This window comes from Acanthaster planci, linkage group LG14 (assembly GCF_054643075.1).
Source record: "Acanthaster planci isolate LZ-2023a linkage group LG14, COTS_SCS, whole genome shotgun sequence".
Lineage (NCBI taxonomy): Eukaryota > Metazoa > Echinodermata > Asteroidea > Valvatida > Acanthasteridae > Acanthaster > Acanthaster planci.
This window is the reverse complement of record NC_141790.1, coordinates 7,667,309-7,682,176: the sequence shown is the minus strand read 5'-3', so window position 1 is coordinate 7,682,176 and position 14,868 is coordinate 7,667,309. Positions and strand designations below refer to the sequence as shown.

The 14,868-nt window shown below is 42.7% G+C and overlaps 2 protein-coding genes and 1 long non-coding RNA gene across 5 annotated transcripts in view; 2 read left to right on the top strand and 1 right to left on the bottom strand.

Moving 5' to 3' along the window:
• Positions 1-253: 253 nt before the first annotated feature.
• On the top strand, positions 254-8,175 carry LOC110985348 (uncharacterized). 2 transcript variants are annotated; one of them, XM_087145286.1, is made up of 15 exons: positions 254-744; positions 1,669-1,830; positions 2,050-2,193; positions 2,540-2,798; positions 2,994-3,061; positions 3,210-3,525; positions 3,741-3,820; positions 4,239-4,407; positions 4,530-4,600; positions 4,705-4,927; positions 5,193-5,263; positions 5,362-5,581; positions 5,819-5,898; positions 6,103-6,252; positions 6,541-8,175. In XM_087145286.1, the coding sequence occupies exons 1-15, from the start codon at positions 695-697 to the stop codon at positions 7,556-7,558; spliced, it is 3,081 nt and encodes a 1,026-aa protein (XP_087001412.1). In that variant the 5' UTR covers positions 254-694; the 3' UTR covers positions 7,559-8,175. The 2 variants fall into 2 exon arrangements, with proteins under 2 accessions (XP_087001412.1, XP_087001411.1); XM_087145285.1 differs by having other exon boundaries at positions 255-744; positions 2,991-3,061.
• On the bottom strand, positions 2,793-12,701 carry LOC147796802 (uncharacterized). Of its 2 annotated transcripts, XR_015427575.1 has the most exons (7): positions 11,512-12,701; positions 10,274-10,595; positions 8,875-9,099; positions 4,307-4,378; positions 3,683-3,762; positions 3,278-3,542; positions 2,793-3,012 (listed from the first exon to the last, which is right to left on the bottom strand). It is a non-coding gene; the product is annotated as an uncharacterized LOC147796802 (long non-coding RNA). The 2 variants fall into 2 exon arrangements; XR_015427576.1 differs by lacking the exon at positions 2,793-3,012 and having other exon boundaries at positions 3,347-3,542; positions 10,274-10,525; positions 10,635-12,701.
• The window catches only part of LOC110985382 (ADP-ribosyl cyclase/cyclic ADP-ribose hydrolase-like), a 22,840-nt gene continuing 17,366 nt past the window's right edge, over positions 9,395-14,868 (top strand). The window contains exons 1-2 of the mRNA XM_022246364.2: positions 9,395-9,564; positions 10,251-10,567. Coding sequence (XP_022102056.2) covers positions 10,323-10,567 — 245 coding nt within the window. The 5' untranslated portion in view covers positions 9,395-9,564; positions 10,251-10,322. The remainder of the gene's footprint in view (positions 9,565-10,250; positions 10,568-14,868) is intronic.

Here is a 14,868-nt window from a genome sequence, read left to right as displayed (position 1 = left end):
TGAAAATATGCATTCGACTTTTTGACAGTTTATCATTTTTCTTTGGGAGAACTAGAAATATTTCAGAAACTTTTCATATCAAATATATACAAATTTTGCACGTAATCGATTTTATGAGTACATCAAAACATACAGCGTCTATGGCCAGCAGAGCAAAAAAAATACGAACAATGCGCTCCTGTATGCAGAGCTACTTAGGCCGTGTCCAAACCACTTGGCTGCGGCTTGGAATTACACACGAGTCCACGGTAGTTTTTATAAAGCCATACGAGCGCGTATGCGTAAAAGTGCATCTCGCATGTATCCGGTTCGTAAGTGTGACGTCACCTGCGTTTAAACTATGCCCACTGCACATACACTGCACATACAGTTATATGCATTGATCGTCGTTAACGTGCAACTTCAGCGATCGTCCAATGGGAGCCTCTAAATCGTGGCGCGTCTTCCTTTGTGACGCAGTCACTTACGAACCGGATTATCACTATTTTTGTGACGAAACAAGTACGCGATTAGTACGCACGCTTCTGAAATCGCCTCGCAACCATGTTGCATAAAAGCAAACAGAAAACAACCGAGATCTCTGTTCTTGTTTAGCGTTTGTTCGTTACACAAGGATTTCTCTTGGCAGCGCGTTTTCGGATGCGATCAAAGAGATTTTTCTGCGGTATTCGTCTTGAGACAAAACTTATTGACAATGATAACGGTGCTACGTATAGCTGAGGAGCTGACGGCGGTGGATTACCGGTAAGTTTCAGAGAAATAAAATTTGAAACATTTTACTACCGGTATTGACCTATAGACATCTTAACGGAAAGAGTTTAACAGTCACGTATCTACTGCATCCAATAGCTGTACGTAGTTTTACATTTAAACACACAACATTTTCCTCCTAAATTTTTTGTTTTTTATTGGACACTACTTCAATAGAAAATCCACAATGATACGTAACCATGTCAATTAAATAACGTGAAAGAGAACTATGTTTTACTGTTTTACATTCAGTTTAAATCCTTTCTGCTTGATATTCGTAGTAACAATACAAACGTTGAGTTTAAAGTGAGACATGGTAAAGGTTGCACTACACCATACGCGCCCATAGAAAACAGTGCAGAATTGGACCGAAATAGCGCCGCCTGTTGACTCTCGTGAAAAGGTCGGCCTGCGTTTTTTTCACTGGAAATAATTCAAGATTATGGCCAGAAGATCACTTTTCGTTTCAATTTCATGGGGGTTAGCCACAAATTTTTTTCATTCGCCTCTGAACGAAGATACCCCCAAAATAGCAGTAAAACTAAGCGCTCATTTCTGAATGTCGCCGTCTGCCTCTATCCAAAACAGGCCTGCAATTTGGGGCTTTTGTGAAAGAAATACCGCGAACTAGAAACTATTTGTCCCAAATTCGGGATTTATAGAAATGTTTTTGTGATGCCTCCATGGTCTGTCTAATTGTGAAAATCCCATGGGATCACAAAATATTAACGAGCTCGCGCGCAGAAATACAACGATTTGGTGGAATGCACCCTGAAGTTACACGCCTCTCAATGTTGAAATATCTACTCCTGCGTTTGCTGTTTCAAATGATGTTTCAGTGTTAAGCGATATGAGTAAATATTAAAAAAAACTAAATTAGGCCTGTAGCAACACATTTCTTTGCTATACGTTCAACAGCAAGTGGTTTTCCAGCCAATGGTTACCCCCATCTGATCGATCGCTGAGCCTGGTGTCGGTGGGTACCGATTCACCACCCCTGCCTCCTCCATTGCTTGATGAACTTGGGAAGGGGTTAGTCTTGGACCAGTCTAAGCTATCTATCCCTAACTTGATCGAAAGGTTAGTTACACCGAACATTTGCTACAGTTCACATGATCCCGTTTCCACTAAAAGGTATTTTTACTTCGAATTAACATCTTGTTAAACCAATTCGTTATGAAATATTGAATGCACACACTTACTCTTCCACTGCGTTTATCGTGCATTTACAGCGTAAAATTGTGACGTGCCTTAGTTTTAAAGTAACCGGTATTAACTCACTCGCCATAAACTTTTCAGGTTGCAACCAATTCTAGGAGATCTTCTTGGGAACCCAGCTGATCAAGGAGAAGCGACAACTGTGCTACCTGCTCCCGGTCGTGACAATAGAAATCCCTCTCATCAGAAGGAGGCGAAACCCCCATGGACTAGCCTGGCTGAAGGGTGAGTGGAGAACAATTTCAGATACACTTTATTTTGTTAGAATGGCCACAGGAAGGGGCTTTCTGAACGACTCGTTCTAAAAATCCACGCCACAGCTTACAAATTTCACTTCACGCGAAGTCTAGCTCTAATTTAATGGTGATTATCAGCTGAACTGAGTTTAGTGTTTTGTCTCACTTAGTCTTTACTGATAATCGCAATACCAACGTGGAGAAAATGTACAGTGGCACACCAAAACTATCTGTTAGAGTTGTCTTAAAGAAAAGAGGGAATGATAAGATAAACAGAGAGTTTATCTTTGCATTTCATTTGAAAATTGAAGAAGAGTTTATGCATTTCCCCACAGGCCAACAAATGATGCGAAAGGTGAATGTAGACCCGCCTCTCTCGACCACCCAATGTCCCAGGGTCAGAATGCATCCGGCAGGTCATCGTCTGATCATCAGGAGGATACTACCCAGCCTATTCCTGCTACTGAGGTTGGTGACAACTTTCACATAGGTGATGATAGTCAGTCCGAGGACCAGGAAGCCTATGATGCTGATGATGAAGAGTTAAGGGAAGAGGAAGATATCTCATCATCCCTGCGTCTTGGAGATATGGAGGTATTGAGCCTGGTGCACATTGCTGCCTATTGAAATAAAAACATTCCATCCTGTGCTGTTTCCTATTCTCTATCTTTATGAAACATGTTTTTGATTATCTTGATGAAAAAGCAGACATAACTACACAGAGTGCTACCCGTTTTAAGAAGGAATCGTCTTGCATCATACTTCGTCTTTGCGTTTTCCCTCCAGGAGAGTAGTGAGCAGGAATCAACTGCAAGAAAAGCATTTGAAGTCAAGATGCCACAGCCATCGCAATTCAGGTAAAATGCTCAATGAGAAAACATTAGCAAAAAGTCTGTTTGCATGTTTAGCACTTTTACAAATAGAACGTGGGATTTCTACCGAGGAACAGAACTATTAAAGTATCGAATAACAAGGATCGCCTGGATTATTTTAACGACACTTTAGAGGAGGGAATGCAGCAGCCGCTACTCCAAAGCCAGCAGATAACCTCCAGTCCATGCTGTCAATCTCACCTCCAAGAAGAACGTCATCTTCTTCGGCGGACTCTTCTACGAGCTCGTCCTTAGAGGAAGGCAAGGAGGTACCAGCGGATGAAGGGGTTTCTCAGGGGGATTCTCAAGGAAACACCGAAATATTACGAGAAACCGAGCCTTCTATGCTACCGTCGTCATCGATCGTTGACGACGAAGACTTGAAGGATGAGAAAACCTCCTCATCGTCTCCACATCTTATAATTAGAGATCAGCTCCCAAGCCAGGAGGTATGGATTCAGTCAGCCTGATGAAAATTGTTAATGATTAGAATAGAAAGCATTTTATTCACAAGTGTTCTTTAATCTCAAAAGTTTTTGTGCCTTCAAAAAATACGCATCTTCTTATCTTGTTAAAGAAAAGCCAAGATATGAGGAAGGGCTTTACCTTTGTAGTTTGATCATGGGGAATCTACGATGACTGTATCTTTATGTTTTCCTTTCAGGAGAGAGCCAAGCAGGAGTCAACTGTAAGAGAAGTCAGGAAACCAGCTGAAACCAAGATAGCAGAGCTATTACAACGCGGGTAAAGTATCAAATAAGAAAAACTTTAGCTCAAACTCTGTTTACCGGTACATCTTCAGCATTAATTGCAACTGCTAAATCGCGATTGTCAATGGCACTTAAAAATTTATGCGACGTAGAGCAAAAGCAAAACCTGTAAGAAATCTCCAAAATGTGACGGTCACTGAATTTTTAACATAAGGAGTCTTGAACTTGCACTTGAAAATATGGGCAGTAAGATACTATGTCTGATTTTGAAGGAGAATGCTAAATACAGACACTGTTCCCGAAGTCATGCAGGACGTTTAAACAATTATTATACAACAAATAGAAGGAACTTACTGGAAATTAAATGATGTGCGTTGGTACAAATAAGAACTTAAAAAGTGTACACAGTGTTGCTTCAATAGCAGTTGTGTGCGTATTTTTATTCTCTTTAGAGGAGAGACTGTGGCAGCCGATGCTCAGACAGCAGCAAATGGTCTTCAGTCTATGCCATTCAGCTCACCTCCTAGAAGATCATCGTCTTCTTTGACCGACTCTTCTTCGAGCTCGTCCTCAGGAGAGGCGAATGAAATAACTGTTAAACGAAGATCACAAGATCACCAGGTAAGCTTGGAGTACCCATATGCCACGTACTTGTTTTTAATCTGGAACTGATGCCACGTCTCTCAATCTGTTCCGTGGGTCAGTATATAAACCACGACACCATTTCGTATCTGATCTTTCAGGAAAATACAAACCAGAAGATCGGTCGGGAAATCATGCAGAAAGTTGAAGCCACGACCGCACAAGATAACAGGTACAGTGGATAATGCATTTGTAAATAAGATAGAGAAAGTTTTGATGCAAGGTGTAACATCTGGGTATCAGACATCCTTAACATTTTTGCTATACTGATCACAGTGGAGAAAGTGGCCCTGAACCAAAGTGGCAGAAGGCGCTCAGAATAGCAGAGGTGATGCAGTCAGTCCAGGCGCCGCAGCCAGCCCCTAACAATCAGTCGACGCCACCAGTCGCACCGCCGAGAACATCGAAACAAGTACCTTCCAAGGACTTTTCTACTACTTCTTCTTCCAACACAAAGAATACGTTAACTCAGTTTGGTTCCGGATCACATGATCATCAGGTGAGAACAAAGTTGGTCAGATGCTTCTTTGTGTTCCTAAGCAAGGGGTTGATATCCTGTTGGCAGCAGCGTATCTCATATTTGATAAATAAATATACCGAATACTTTCAATCTTCTTAACCATTCTTCAACAAACACAAAAAATCCGCATTTTTGGGGGGGGGTTGCTCTCCGTCGCCCCCGCTGGATACGCCACTACATACTGGTTTATTTTGTGCATTAATATTTAGGCCTAAGTATTTACTTATTTATATCCGATTTTCAGGAGAATTCAAAACGGAAGACTGTCAATGAGATCATGCTGAAAGTTCACGCCATGACTGCACAGGCGAACAGGTACATTCAGTAATCAAATTTGTCAAGAAACTATACCAGCAAGGTTTTCTATAGACTACAAATATTCCTTTATTTGTTTTCATTTGCGTCATTCATAGTGGCAACAATGGGCCTGAACCAATGTGGCTCCAAGCACTACGACATGCTGAGAGGATGCGTCAAGCAACTCAGCCAGTGCTTAATCAACAGTTGCCTCCTCCAACCCCACCCAAGCCACCTACACTGCGTCCTACGCATGCCTTCGCATGTCCATCACCGGTTCAGGCTGGACAAAGCACAGCTACCCTGGTTCCGGGATTAAAACCCATTGGACATGAGGTACGATCTGTGGTTGTGTTTGCGGCTGTACCTTGCACAGAGGCAGAGGAAGGTGCCAGACGTGTGTCTGATTGTTTTAAACATTGGCAATGGTTCAGTATAGCTGTTGCCTTGATTTCTCCTTACAGTGGAAGGCCTGTTTCAGTTCACGATATTTCATTTGTTATTTAACGCTGTAATGTTCTGTCTGGATATGCTGCCTTTTACCTTTTCTAATATTAAGTTTTGTTATTTCAGAGGAATGCTTGTATCAAGAGGCCTGCCCCAGCAGACATCAACACAGTTAATGCAGTGTTGCCCCAGACACTGGCTAAGAGGTAAATATGCTGATGTACATCTCAGTGGGAACAAATGAATCACGTCAGTAGTTGTATTTTGGGATTATCATTTCAATACGATGATGCTTTGAAATTCTAGAAAGTAGTTCGAATTCCATGACGAAATCCTGCATCATTTTAGGTTGGGTGATTTCCTCCTTCAGGGAATTTGAGCTGTTTTATTTTTGGTTCTTTTCTTGGAAGTGGAGGGAATATCCAGCAGGCTGGGCAACCCTCTGTGTGTGTGGTACCCAGACTTAGCCAGCAGCTTGCTCCTGGAACGCAGCACACGCAGCCTCATCACCAGCAAGTATCCCCGCTACCAACTCCTCAACCAACGCTCAAAGCTAAAAGGTACTTCATTCAAGAGATGGAGATCTTTAATTTACTGTACCAATCAAGGTCGAAAATACATCTCCTCCATACCAAGCAGAGCTTTTTACTCACAAGTCAGTCACAATAAAAGAAAGTCACAAGTAACTGGGAAATGTAATTGGAAAGGAATGCCTTGATCGTGGATTACTTCAATAACTTCGACTAAGTTTGAGACGAAGTGACTGGCAGTTCACTCTAAGAGAAGTCCGTGTAATTTAACCTTTTGCTAATGTAGTTAGCAATCCCACTATCTCGTTATATTATCAGGAGACAGATGAATCCTCCGAAGAGCCCAGTTGATATTAATCCTCGTAAGCGACAAAAGCAGATGTCACCTACTTCCACCAGTGGGCTGGGTGGAGCTTGTGCCTCGTCAAGCCCGTCTCCTCTACCTGCCGAATCTTCAATCATCCCTGTGCTCTTGGAGACTGAGCTAGAGGAAGTGCTCACACAGGGGAAACCTACTTGTCTTGGAAGTGGAGTCTACGGTGAGGTCCTACTCAAGAAGAGGAAGGGAGGAGAACTGATTGCACTGAAACGCCTCAAGAATGTGACTGATGACGCGAAAGCTTACAAAGAGATGTTAGAAGAGGTAAGGGTGATGATGGCTGTGCAGCACCGTCGTGAATTCCCCAAGGTGGTGGGAATTGTGAACCGGACAACCTTCGCTGTAGAGTTTGTTGGTGATTCAGTGGCCCTCAAGTCCAGACACCTACGCAGCGTGGTGGACTATCCTCCAGCTAAGCTCACCAAGCTCGGATGGATCAACATATGCCTCGATATATCGAGAGGACTTCACGCTTTGCATCAAGCTGGATGGTCTCATAATGACTTTCACACTCGAAACATCATGGTGTGGCGAGACCCAAGAAACAAGTCGGATGGAAACTGGGGTGCCAAAATAATCGACTTGGGGATGGCTACGAGGATAGACAACCCACCTCCTCCCTTCCAGTACAGCGTTGAGGAAAAGGCAAAATGTTACAGGAACTGTATGCAACTAGCTCCAGAGCTGATAGAGGGCACCTGTCAGTACGGAATCCAAACGGACGTCTACAGTTTGGGTTACGTGTTCAGCGTCATCTCCTTCCAAAAGCCAGAACTGGGGGTGGTCGACTCCATTTATTGTCAGTGTCGTCGAGTGCCGAAGGATCGGCCAACGATGGAATCGATTATTCAGGATTTGGAAGGATCCCGGTGCGATGTAGTGAAGGAAGCTTTGGCAGATATTAGAAATAGACTGAATAGGCTATCGAAGTTGGCCAAGGCAGCAAAAGTATCCTAACTGGCAAAAGTCAACGTTACAAAAGCCTTGCCACTTTTCACATATCAATGACGCTATTGCTCGAGAGAAGTATTTTTATCAATCCATTTCTGTCTAGTTTTTTGGTTGTATAATGATGAACAGTACGTTTGATTCATTTATCTGGTGGGATATATTTTGTCATTGCTAAACACACGATTTTCTGTCTGGTTTTTAATTTTTAATGACAAAACAATAATAAGGTCCTACTCTTAATGAGGCCCCTCCTCTTCATTTAAAAATAATATAAATAAGGGGCTTATTATTTCCACAATGTCTTTGAAGCTCCTATAAAGTTACTTGATTATTTTTCTTTTCATGTAGTGCTGTTTCAAACTGACGAGGCAGTCAGTACGAAGCCGATTGCCTAAATAAGAGCACAACATTTAGAAATTACAAATGTCAACGTTTAATGTACATAACGTTTCTGGAACAAAATGGCAGGGGAGCTAGTAAAACGTAAGGGGATTGGTATACTGGAAAAACCAAAGCTCATTATAAATGCGTCTTTGCATTAATTATAAGATTTAACGGTTTAAAATGTTAACACCTTTTTGGAAATAAACGTATGATAGTCTTCAGAAAATGTTACCACCCGACATATTTGTTTTTGAGTCTTGTTATTAACACCCAATTGTGTAATTGTCTTTAAATTTATTAACACATCAACACGTATTTATTTAAAAAAAAACCACAACGTATTTAGCTTTGGATTATTAACACCACAACACGGTCTAAAAAGGCTTGCAACATTAACACTTGGTTTTACAGTGTTTGATTTTTTGGACAGGCAATGTCGAATTAATAATTAGAAGACTTTTGGACATTTTGAAATGAGCGTAAAATACGCTTGAGAGCAAAATTATTTAATGAAGAGTTTTCGTGAAAAAGGTTCATGCCTATTTTTTTCAGTACTTTAAGCACAGATGTAAAGCACCCAACTAAGTTTCATTTCTCTGTATTTCTTGTTTACAGTTGAATCGGACAGCATATGACGGCATGCACTCAGGATAGGTCTACTTTGAATATTTCAGTGTGTTGTGAACAGTTTAATACTAACTAATTCAAAACATACTTGAATACTTGCAAAACGTGATTTACCGGTCCTATTTTCTTCAAGAGTTCAAATCCTTCGAAAACGGGACTCAATCTCAAGACCTCTGGTTGATTGAAGGATGTGGTCATATCATTGTAATAATGAACTGGAAAGCCCAGTTTAAAAGATCGACAATCAATGGGCCTATGACCGGCGCTTAAGGTATTCGAATCGGCACACTAATTTCTAAAATGTGAAATACCTCATGCAAGTACCTAGACTCCTTCTGGTTCTGATGAAGAACGCGTATGAAAGGATCGGCTGCGTTGATCTTGCATTCACGGCAACTCTCCCTTCGCCAACGATTTCCCATTCTGTCACGAAGGCTGCTATCTCCTGTTCTCAGAATGGCTAATATTTGATTTAGTCCTCTTCTAAATGTTGCCGGTTTCACTCCACGACTGTAGGAGGCGGGGCGTAACGTACCCTTGAAAACAAAAAAGTTTCCAATCTCTTTTTATTTGCAATTGAAAGCACTAGCATTTTAGAAACGGTGCTACCGAAGTTGTTAGGGCCGGATATAATGAATTTGTTTACAGACCTAGATACGTTACTGAAGTATCGTTTAGTATTTTTTTCCTTATCAGTGAAGACAAACTGGACTGTCATCTACCATGCAACGTGTTCAAAGTACACAAATGAGAAGTTTGTTTACAAGACCAGCACTTAACATGCTGGTAAGGGCCTCTGTACAAGCCATTCATTCGACTATACTTGACATTTAAACAAGTGTGGACCTTGTACGGTAAAATACTGGTCTGTGTTCTTTTGAACGTATTACAACCTTTGCTGCAATCATTTACTTCTTTGGGGTATTTTGATCTCGCACTGTATTGTATCAGCAGGATTTGTTTGGCAACACAAATTCATTCTAAAACGCAGGAAAAGGCAGGTACGTTGATAAAATGCTTAAATTTTGTATATTAATTATGAAGAAGAAAATGATGTTGTCTCAAAATACAATTAATAAATAGCGTAACTAAAACCAACTTGGATAACAGCAGCTAGTATTTAATCCGGCACGTCGTAAGTGCTAGTTTAATTCAAGACCATATATTAGTAAAGTAACAGGATATAAAATAATACCAGTACGTACGAGACACGTCTAAAGAGAAGACTGGTGCCTCCATTCCAGACCTCTTCAAAATTTTAAAGAAAAAGACTCTCTGTTAATCCCATGAGGTAGAACTAAGCGACAAGTGTCTCCCTTCAGAGAATGAGGCACCAGCTTGCGAAATGCTCCGTAGACGGACGCGGAAAGCACTGGAGTGAGCGACCAGCAAATCCACCGACCGGCCGGTTATTTGTGGCTAACCGGTCATCCGACTGACTGAACGATCAATCAGTAATGATGGTTTCAGAACCAAATATTCGGGGAGGGGGCAAAATGGTTTTCCGTCATGTTACCTGCATGTTGTAGCCTATCTCAGGGAAAGGCTACACATTGGGGTGGGGGAGTTTTGCACGCTTTTTAAAGGAAAGGAAATAGAGTAGCGCCGCATGCGGATCCGCCATTGTCAACGAGACAGTCAGTCACACAATAATTCTCAACTACGTTTCTTGGTATTTTTTTTTCAGGACAAAGAGTAAGAAATCCATACCTCAACGCCGTAGCTCCATGATTCCAGCCATTTAGTTCCCTCCAGTGTAATGCTTTTCACGACTTTCTTGCCAAACTTCGCGGGCCTCCTTGGCCTTGTCCTCGCTAGCCTGAACTCACCCAGCCGTGGCGAGTCCCTGGCCACTATTCTGCAGCATGTACACCTTGACGACTTCGCCGACCGCATAGAGGGAAAGGCCGGAACGGGAACTACGCTCAATCTCACTGAAATCGTGGTTGGGCGGTGTTGGGACTACCAGCGAGTGACAGGGATGGAAAAGGGAAAGCCAGACAGGTAAACTTGCATAGAGGTCAAGGATCATCTGAAAGGTTAAAAAAGCTGGTTATCAAATCTGAATTACCATAGAATAAACTACCAATTTGGCATGCTTTGCGAGTCTCTCTGTTGGAAGTATGTTGTTGACATGACAATCGCTGAACGGGTTCCACTGGGGGTGACCACTGAGGTACAAGTCACGCTTGGTGATTTGGAACTATGGCGTAATCAAAACCACATTAGGAAAATGTACTTCAACCCGCTCAGTTAACCATTGATAATCATGCTTTGGAACAGGTTCAGTCGTTGAGGGCGTTAGGGGTTACTATCCAGGCATAGGCCTATTGCAAACGGGAGAAGCATTTACAAGACATGGTCAGAAAGGCTTATAATACCAGTAAGCATATGCTACAACAACTAACTTATCTTAACTTGCCTCAGCGTGACCTTATTATCAGACATAGTGGCTTTATTCGGCCTCTCCTTGATAATGCTACACCTGTTTGTGTGACGGGTGTGACGGATGTGACGGTTAACAAATATATCCACTTGACAAGCTTGTTATGATCAGGCGAACATTAACAGCACAAAGAGCACGGTTTAATGTGTCCAAAACAAATATGCAAAAATTGACTTTAAACAGTTGGAAATTATAAGTATAAATCAACAACAATTTTGTTCATAATTGAAGTTAAGCAATCATAACTAATCACACAGTATCTGGCAATTAACAGGATCGATGACATTAACCTGGATCCACATATACATTTTACACTGCACGCAATAAACCTAAAGTGACATGTAATCGACCCCAATACGCATTGTAAATTGTCCCAATTATGTTACTTGTGCATGTTTTTTTCCCCAAAATAAATGCCTTAAACATATCCCACAACCCAAAGAATGTCTATAATAACCAAATAAAGGAATTACAAATGACAAGTTATGCATATTTCACTTACGACTTTGGGATGACGTGGAAACGAAACACGAAATATGGCGACTGCAAAGCGTGACCGGGAAGTTCTAGATTACAGTACAATTGTAACAGCGCCCTCTATCATTGAAATATAACAAACAATAAATTTACCTATAAAGGAGCATTCTGACTTAACATTCCGACCCCTTAAATGCCATTACATACTTAATAAGGCATTTACTACATAACTATATCATTAAGCAAAATGCGACCATTTCAACAAACCGAATGTTATATACCTTTAAGCACGGAAAAAATGATTACATAATCCCAACAATAACACCATTCAAATTACAATGGACAATTACACATATCCTTACAAGAAACTTGATGCTGGAATGTTAGGGTTTGATTTAAGCTGTAAATCCGTGCTGTAAATCCCTGATGAATACCAGATGGTTCACTTGTCTTTATTTACTGACTCTTAGAGGCACAACTTCTGAACTGGCCTAGTCAGAATGGATGACTTGGTTTTTACTTTGACCACTCTTACAAGCTGATCCTTCCCTGGGTAAGTTTCAAGAACACGCCCAAGAAGCCATTTGTTTCTAGGGAGGTCATTGTCAACAATAAGTACCAAGTCGCCAACCATGATGCTCCTTTGGGGTTCAAGCCATTTTTGTCTCTTTTGCAGTGAGGGGAGATATTCCCGGATCCATCTTCTCCAAAATACATCAGCAAGGTATTGCGCTTGCTTCCATCTTCTCCGCGAGTACATATCCTTTTTGTCGAATTCACCAAGGGAATGTGGCGCACCACGAAGAAGTAGCAGGTGATTTGGAGTGAGTGGTTCCAAGTCGTTGATGTCGTCTGAGACGGTGGTAATTGGCCTGTTGTTTATGATACTTTCGACTAGACACATTACAGTCGACAAAGTTTCATCGCTCACTACCTGTTCTGTCATCAGTGAACTCAACAGCCTGCGTGTTGACCTAATTTGTCTTTCCCAGACGCCCCCCATGTGGGAAGCACTCGGGGGGTTGAACTTCCACTGGATTCCTTTCTTAAGAAGGAACTTGTCAACCTTCTCTTGACTCAACCCTTTCCAAGCTTCCTTGAGCTCACACTCTGCTCCAATGAAGTTGGAGCCATTATCGGACCTCAGCTCTATCGGTTGTCCTCGTCGACAGATAAATCTCTGCATGCCATTTATGAAGGAATCTGTATCCAGTGTATGCAAAACCTCTATGTGCACCGCTCGAGATGCAAGACACGTGAATATGCAACCGTACCGTTTGATCTGGTTTCTACCCTGTTTCACTAGAAACGGTCCAAAACAATCGACTCCAACAAATGAGCATGGTGGTCTGTGTGGGGTAACCCTGTCAGATGGTAGGTCTGCCATCTTCTGCTGGACTGGAACTACAGAACTTCGCCTACATTCAAAGCAACTGCTCAAAACCTTGCGCAAAATGGATCTAGCCTTGATGACCCAGAATTTTTGTCGTATCAGTGACAGAACATTCTCTCTTCCCGAGTGACCAGATTCCAGATGGTAGTGCTTCATGATAAGAGAGACTACATGGTTGTCTTTTGGCAATATGGGTGGATGGTTTGATGTATCTCCCGGGGCATTCCGCAACCGTCCCCCAACTCTGATGATGCTGTCGTCTGTCAAGATAGGATCCAACTTGTACAGTTGACCTTTCTTCTTCTTTTCAGACCTAAGCTTCTGAGCCTTATCTTCACCCTTCTTCAAGCTGCTGAACTCCTCCTGGAAGGACTGGGCTTGAATGTATCTTATGATGGCAGCCTCTGCCCTGGCTAGGTCGTTCGTTGTCAGCGTCTTCATGTCTTGTATTGCCGGTTGCTTTCTGATTCTTCTTAGCGGACTGTCAGCCACTCGCAAAATCCATGCAACACTTCTTCTCAGCTCATACCATGAGGAGTGTCTGGCCATCAATCTGTCGGTTGGGTTAGCTGAGTCTGTATGTTGGGTGGCATAAATGGTGACTATCTCCTTCTCAAGCTTCACTTCTGGATCTTTATCGTCTAGAGTTGTCGAGATCGGTAAACTTGGCCACATGTAGTCTTCTTGGCGTAAGAATTCAGGACCAATCAACCACTTCTGGTTGGCCAGCAGCTCATCTACCATTTGCCCTCTGGTGATAACATCTGCCGGGTTTAACCCGCTTTTCACATGACGCCACTGATGAAAACTTGACTGGTTCTGGATGACGGCTACTCTGTTTGCCACAAAGGTGTGGAAACGCTTCTGTTCATTATAGATGTATCGAAGCACTACTGTGCTATCAGTCCAGAAAACTGATTCTTCCAAAGGTAGGTCAAACTCCTTCTTGATCATTGCATCCAGCCTCACAGAGAGTGTCGCAGCCGTCAGCTCAAGCCTTGGTATCGTAACCTTCTTCAAAGGTGCCAGACGTGACTTTGATAATAGCAGACATGTGTGGCTGAGGCCTGCAGAATTCACCATACGAAGGTAAGTTACAGCTCCGTAAGCTGCCTCAGACGCGTCGGAAAAGTGGTGCAACTGATAACTGACGCCATCCTTGTACCCATAAGGCTTGATACATCGGTTTATCCGCAGCTGTTCGAGCTATCCCAAGTCCTGCTTCCAACGTTGCCAATCCTCTCTGTGTTGTAACGGTAGCTCTTCGTCCCAACCCAACTTCTTCCTGCTTAAGTCTTGGACAATCTTCTTGGCTAACAGCGTGAAGGGACTCGCAAATCCATGCGGGTCATAGATGGAGGAAACAATACTTAGTAACCCCCTCCTTGTCAAGGGTTTTTCCCTTTGGCTCACTTTATACCCGAAGCAGTCAGTCTCGACGTCCCACTGCATACCCAAGGCCCTCTCTGTCGGTAGCGCTTCATGATTCAGGTCTAGCCCCCTGACACCCACAGCTCTATCCTCCTGTGGGATTGACTCAAGAACTTGAGGGCTGTTACTCAACCACTTCGTCAACTGAAGACCACCTCTGGACAGAAGTTCTCGTAGTTCTCTAGAAACCCGAATAGCCTCAACTTCAGTTGCAAGTGAGACTAGGCAGTCATCTACGTAGAAATTGCGCATGACGCAATTGACTGTGTCTGGTTGGAAGTCGTGACGGTTGTTCTCAGCGGTATGTCGTAAGGCAAAGGAACAGCAACTGGGACTCCATGTCCCGCCAAAAGGGTGTGCAGTCATCCTGTGCACAGCCGGTTCACGTGAAGTATCACCGTCAGGCCACCAAAGGTAACGCAAGACGTCTCGACATTCCGGGGACTCTCTGACCTGGTGGAACATGGCACGAATGTCTGCCAAAACTGCCACTTGCTCTTGTCAGAAGCGAAGGAGTACGCCTTACAACTTGTTTGTCAGGTCTGGCCCACTGATTGT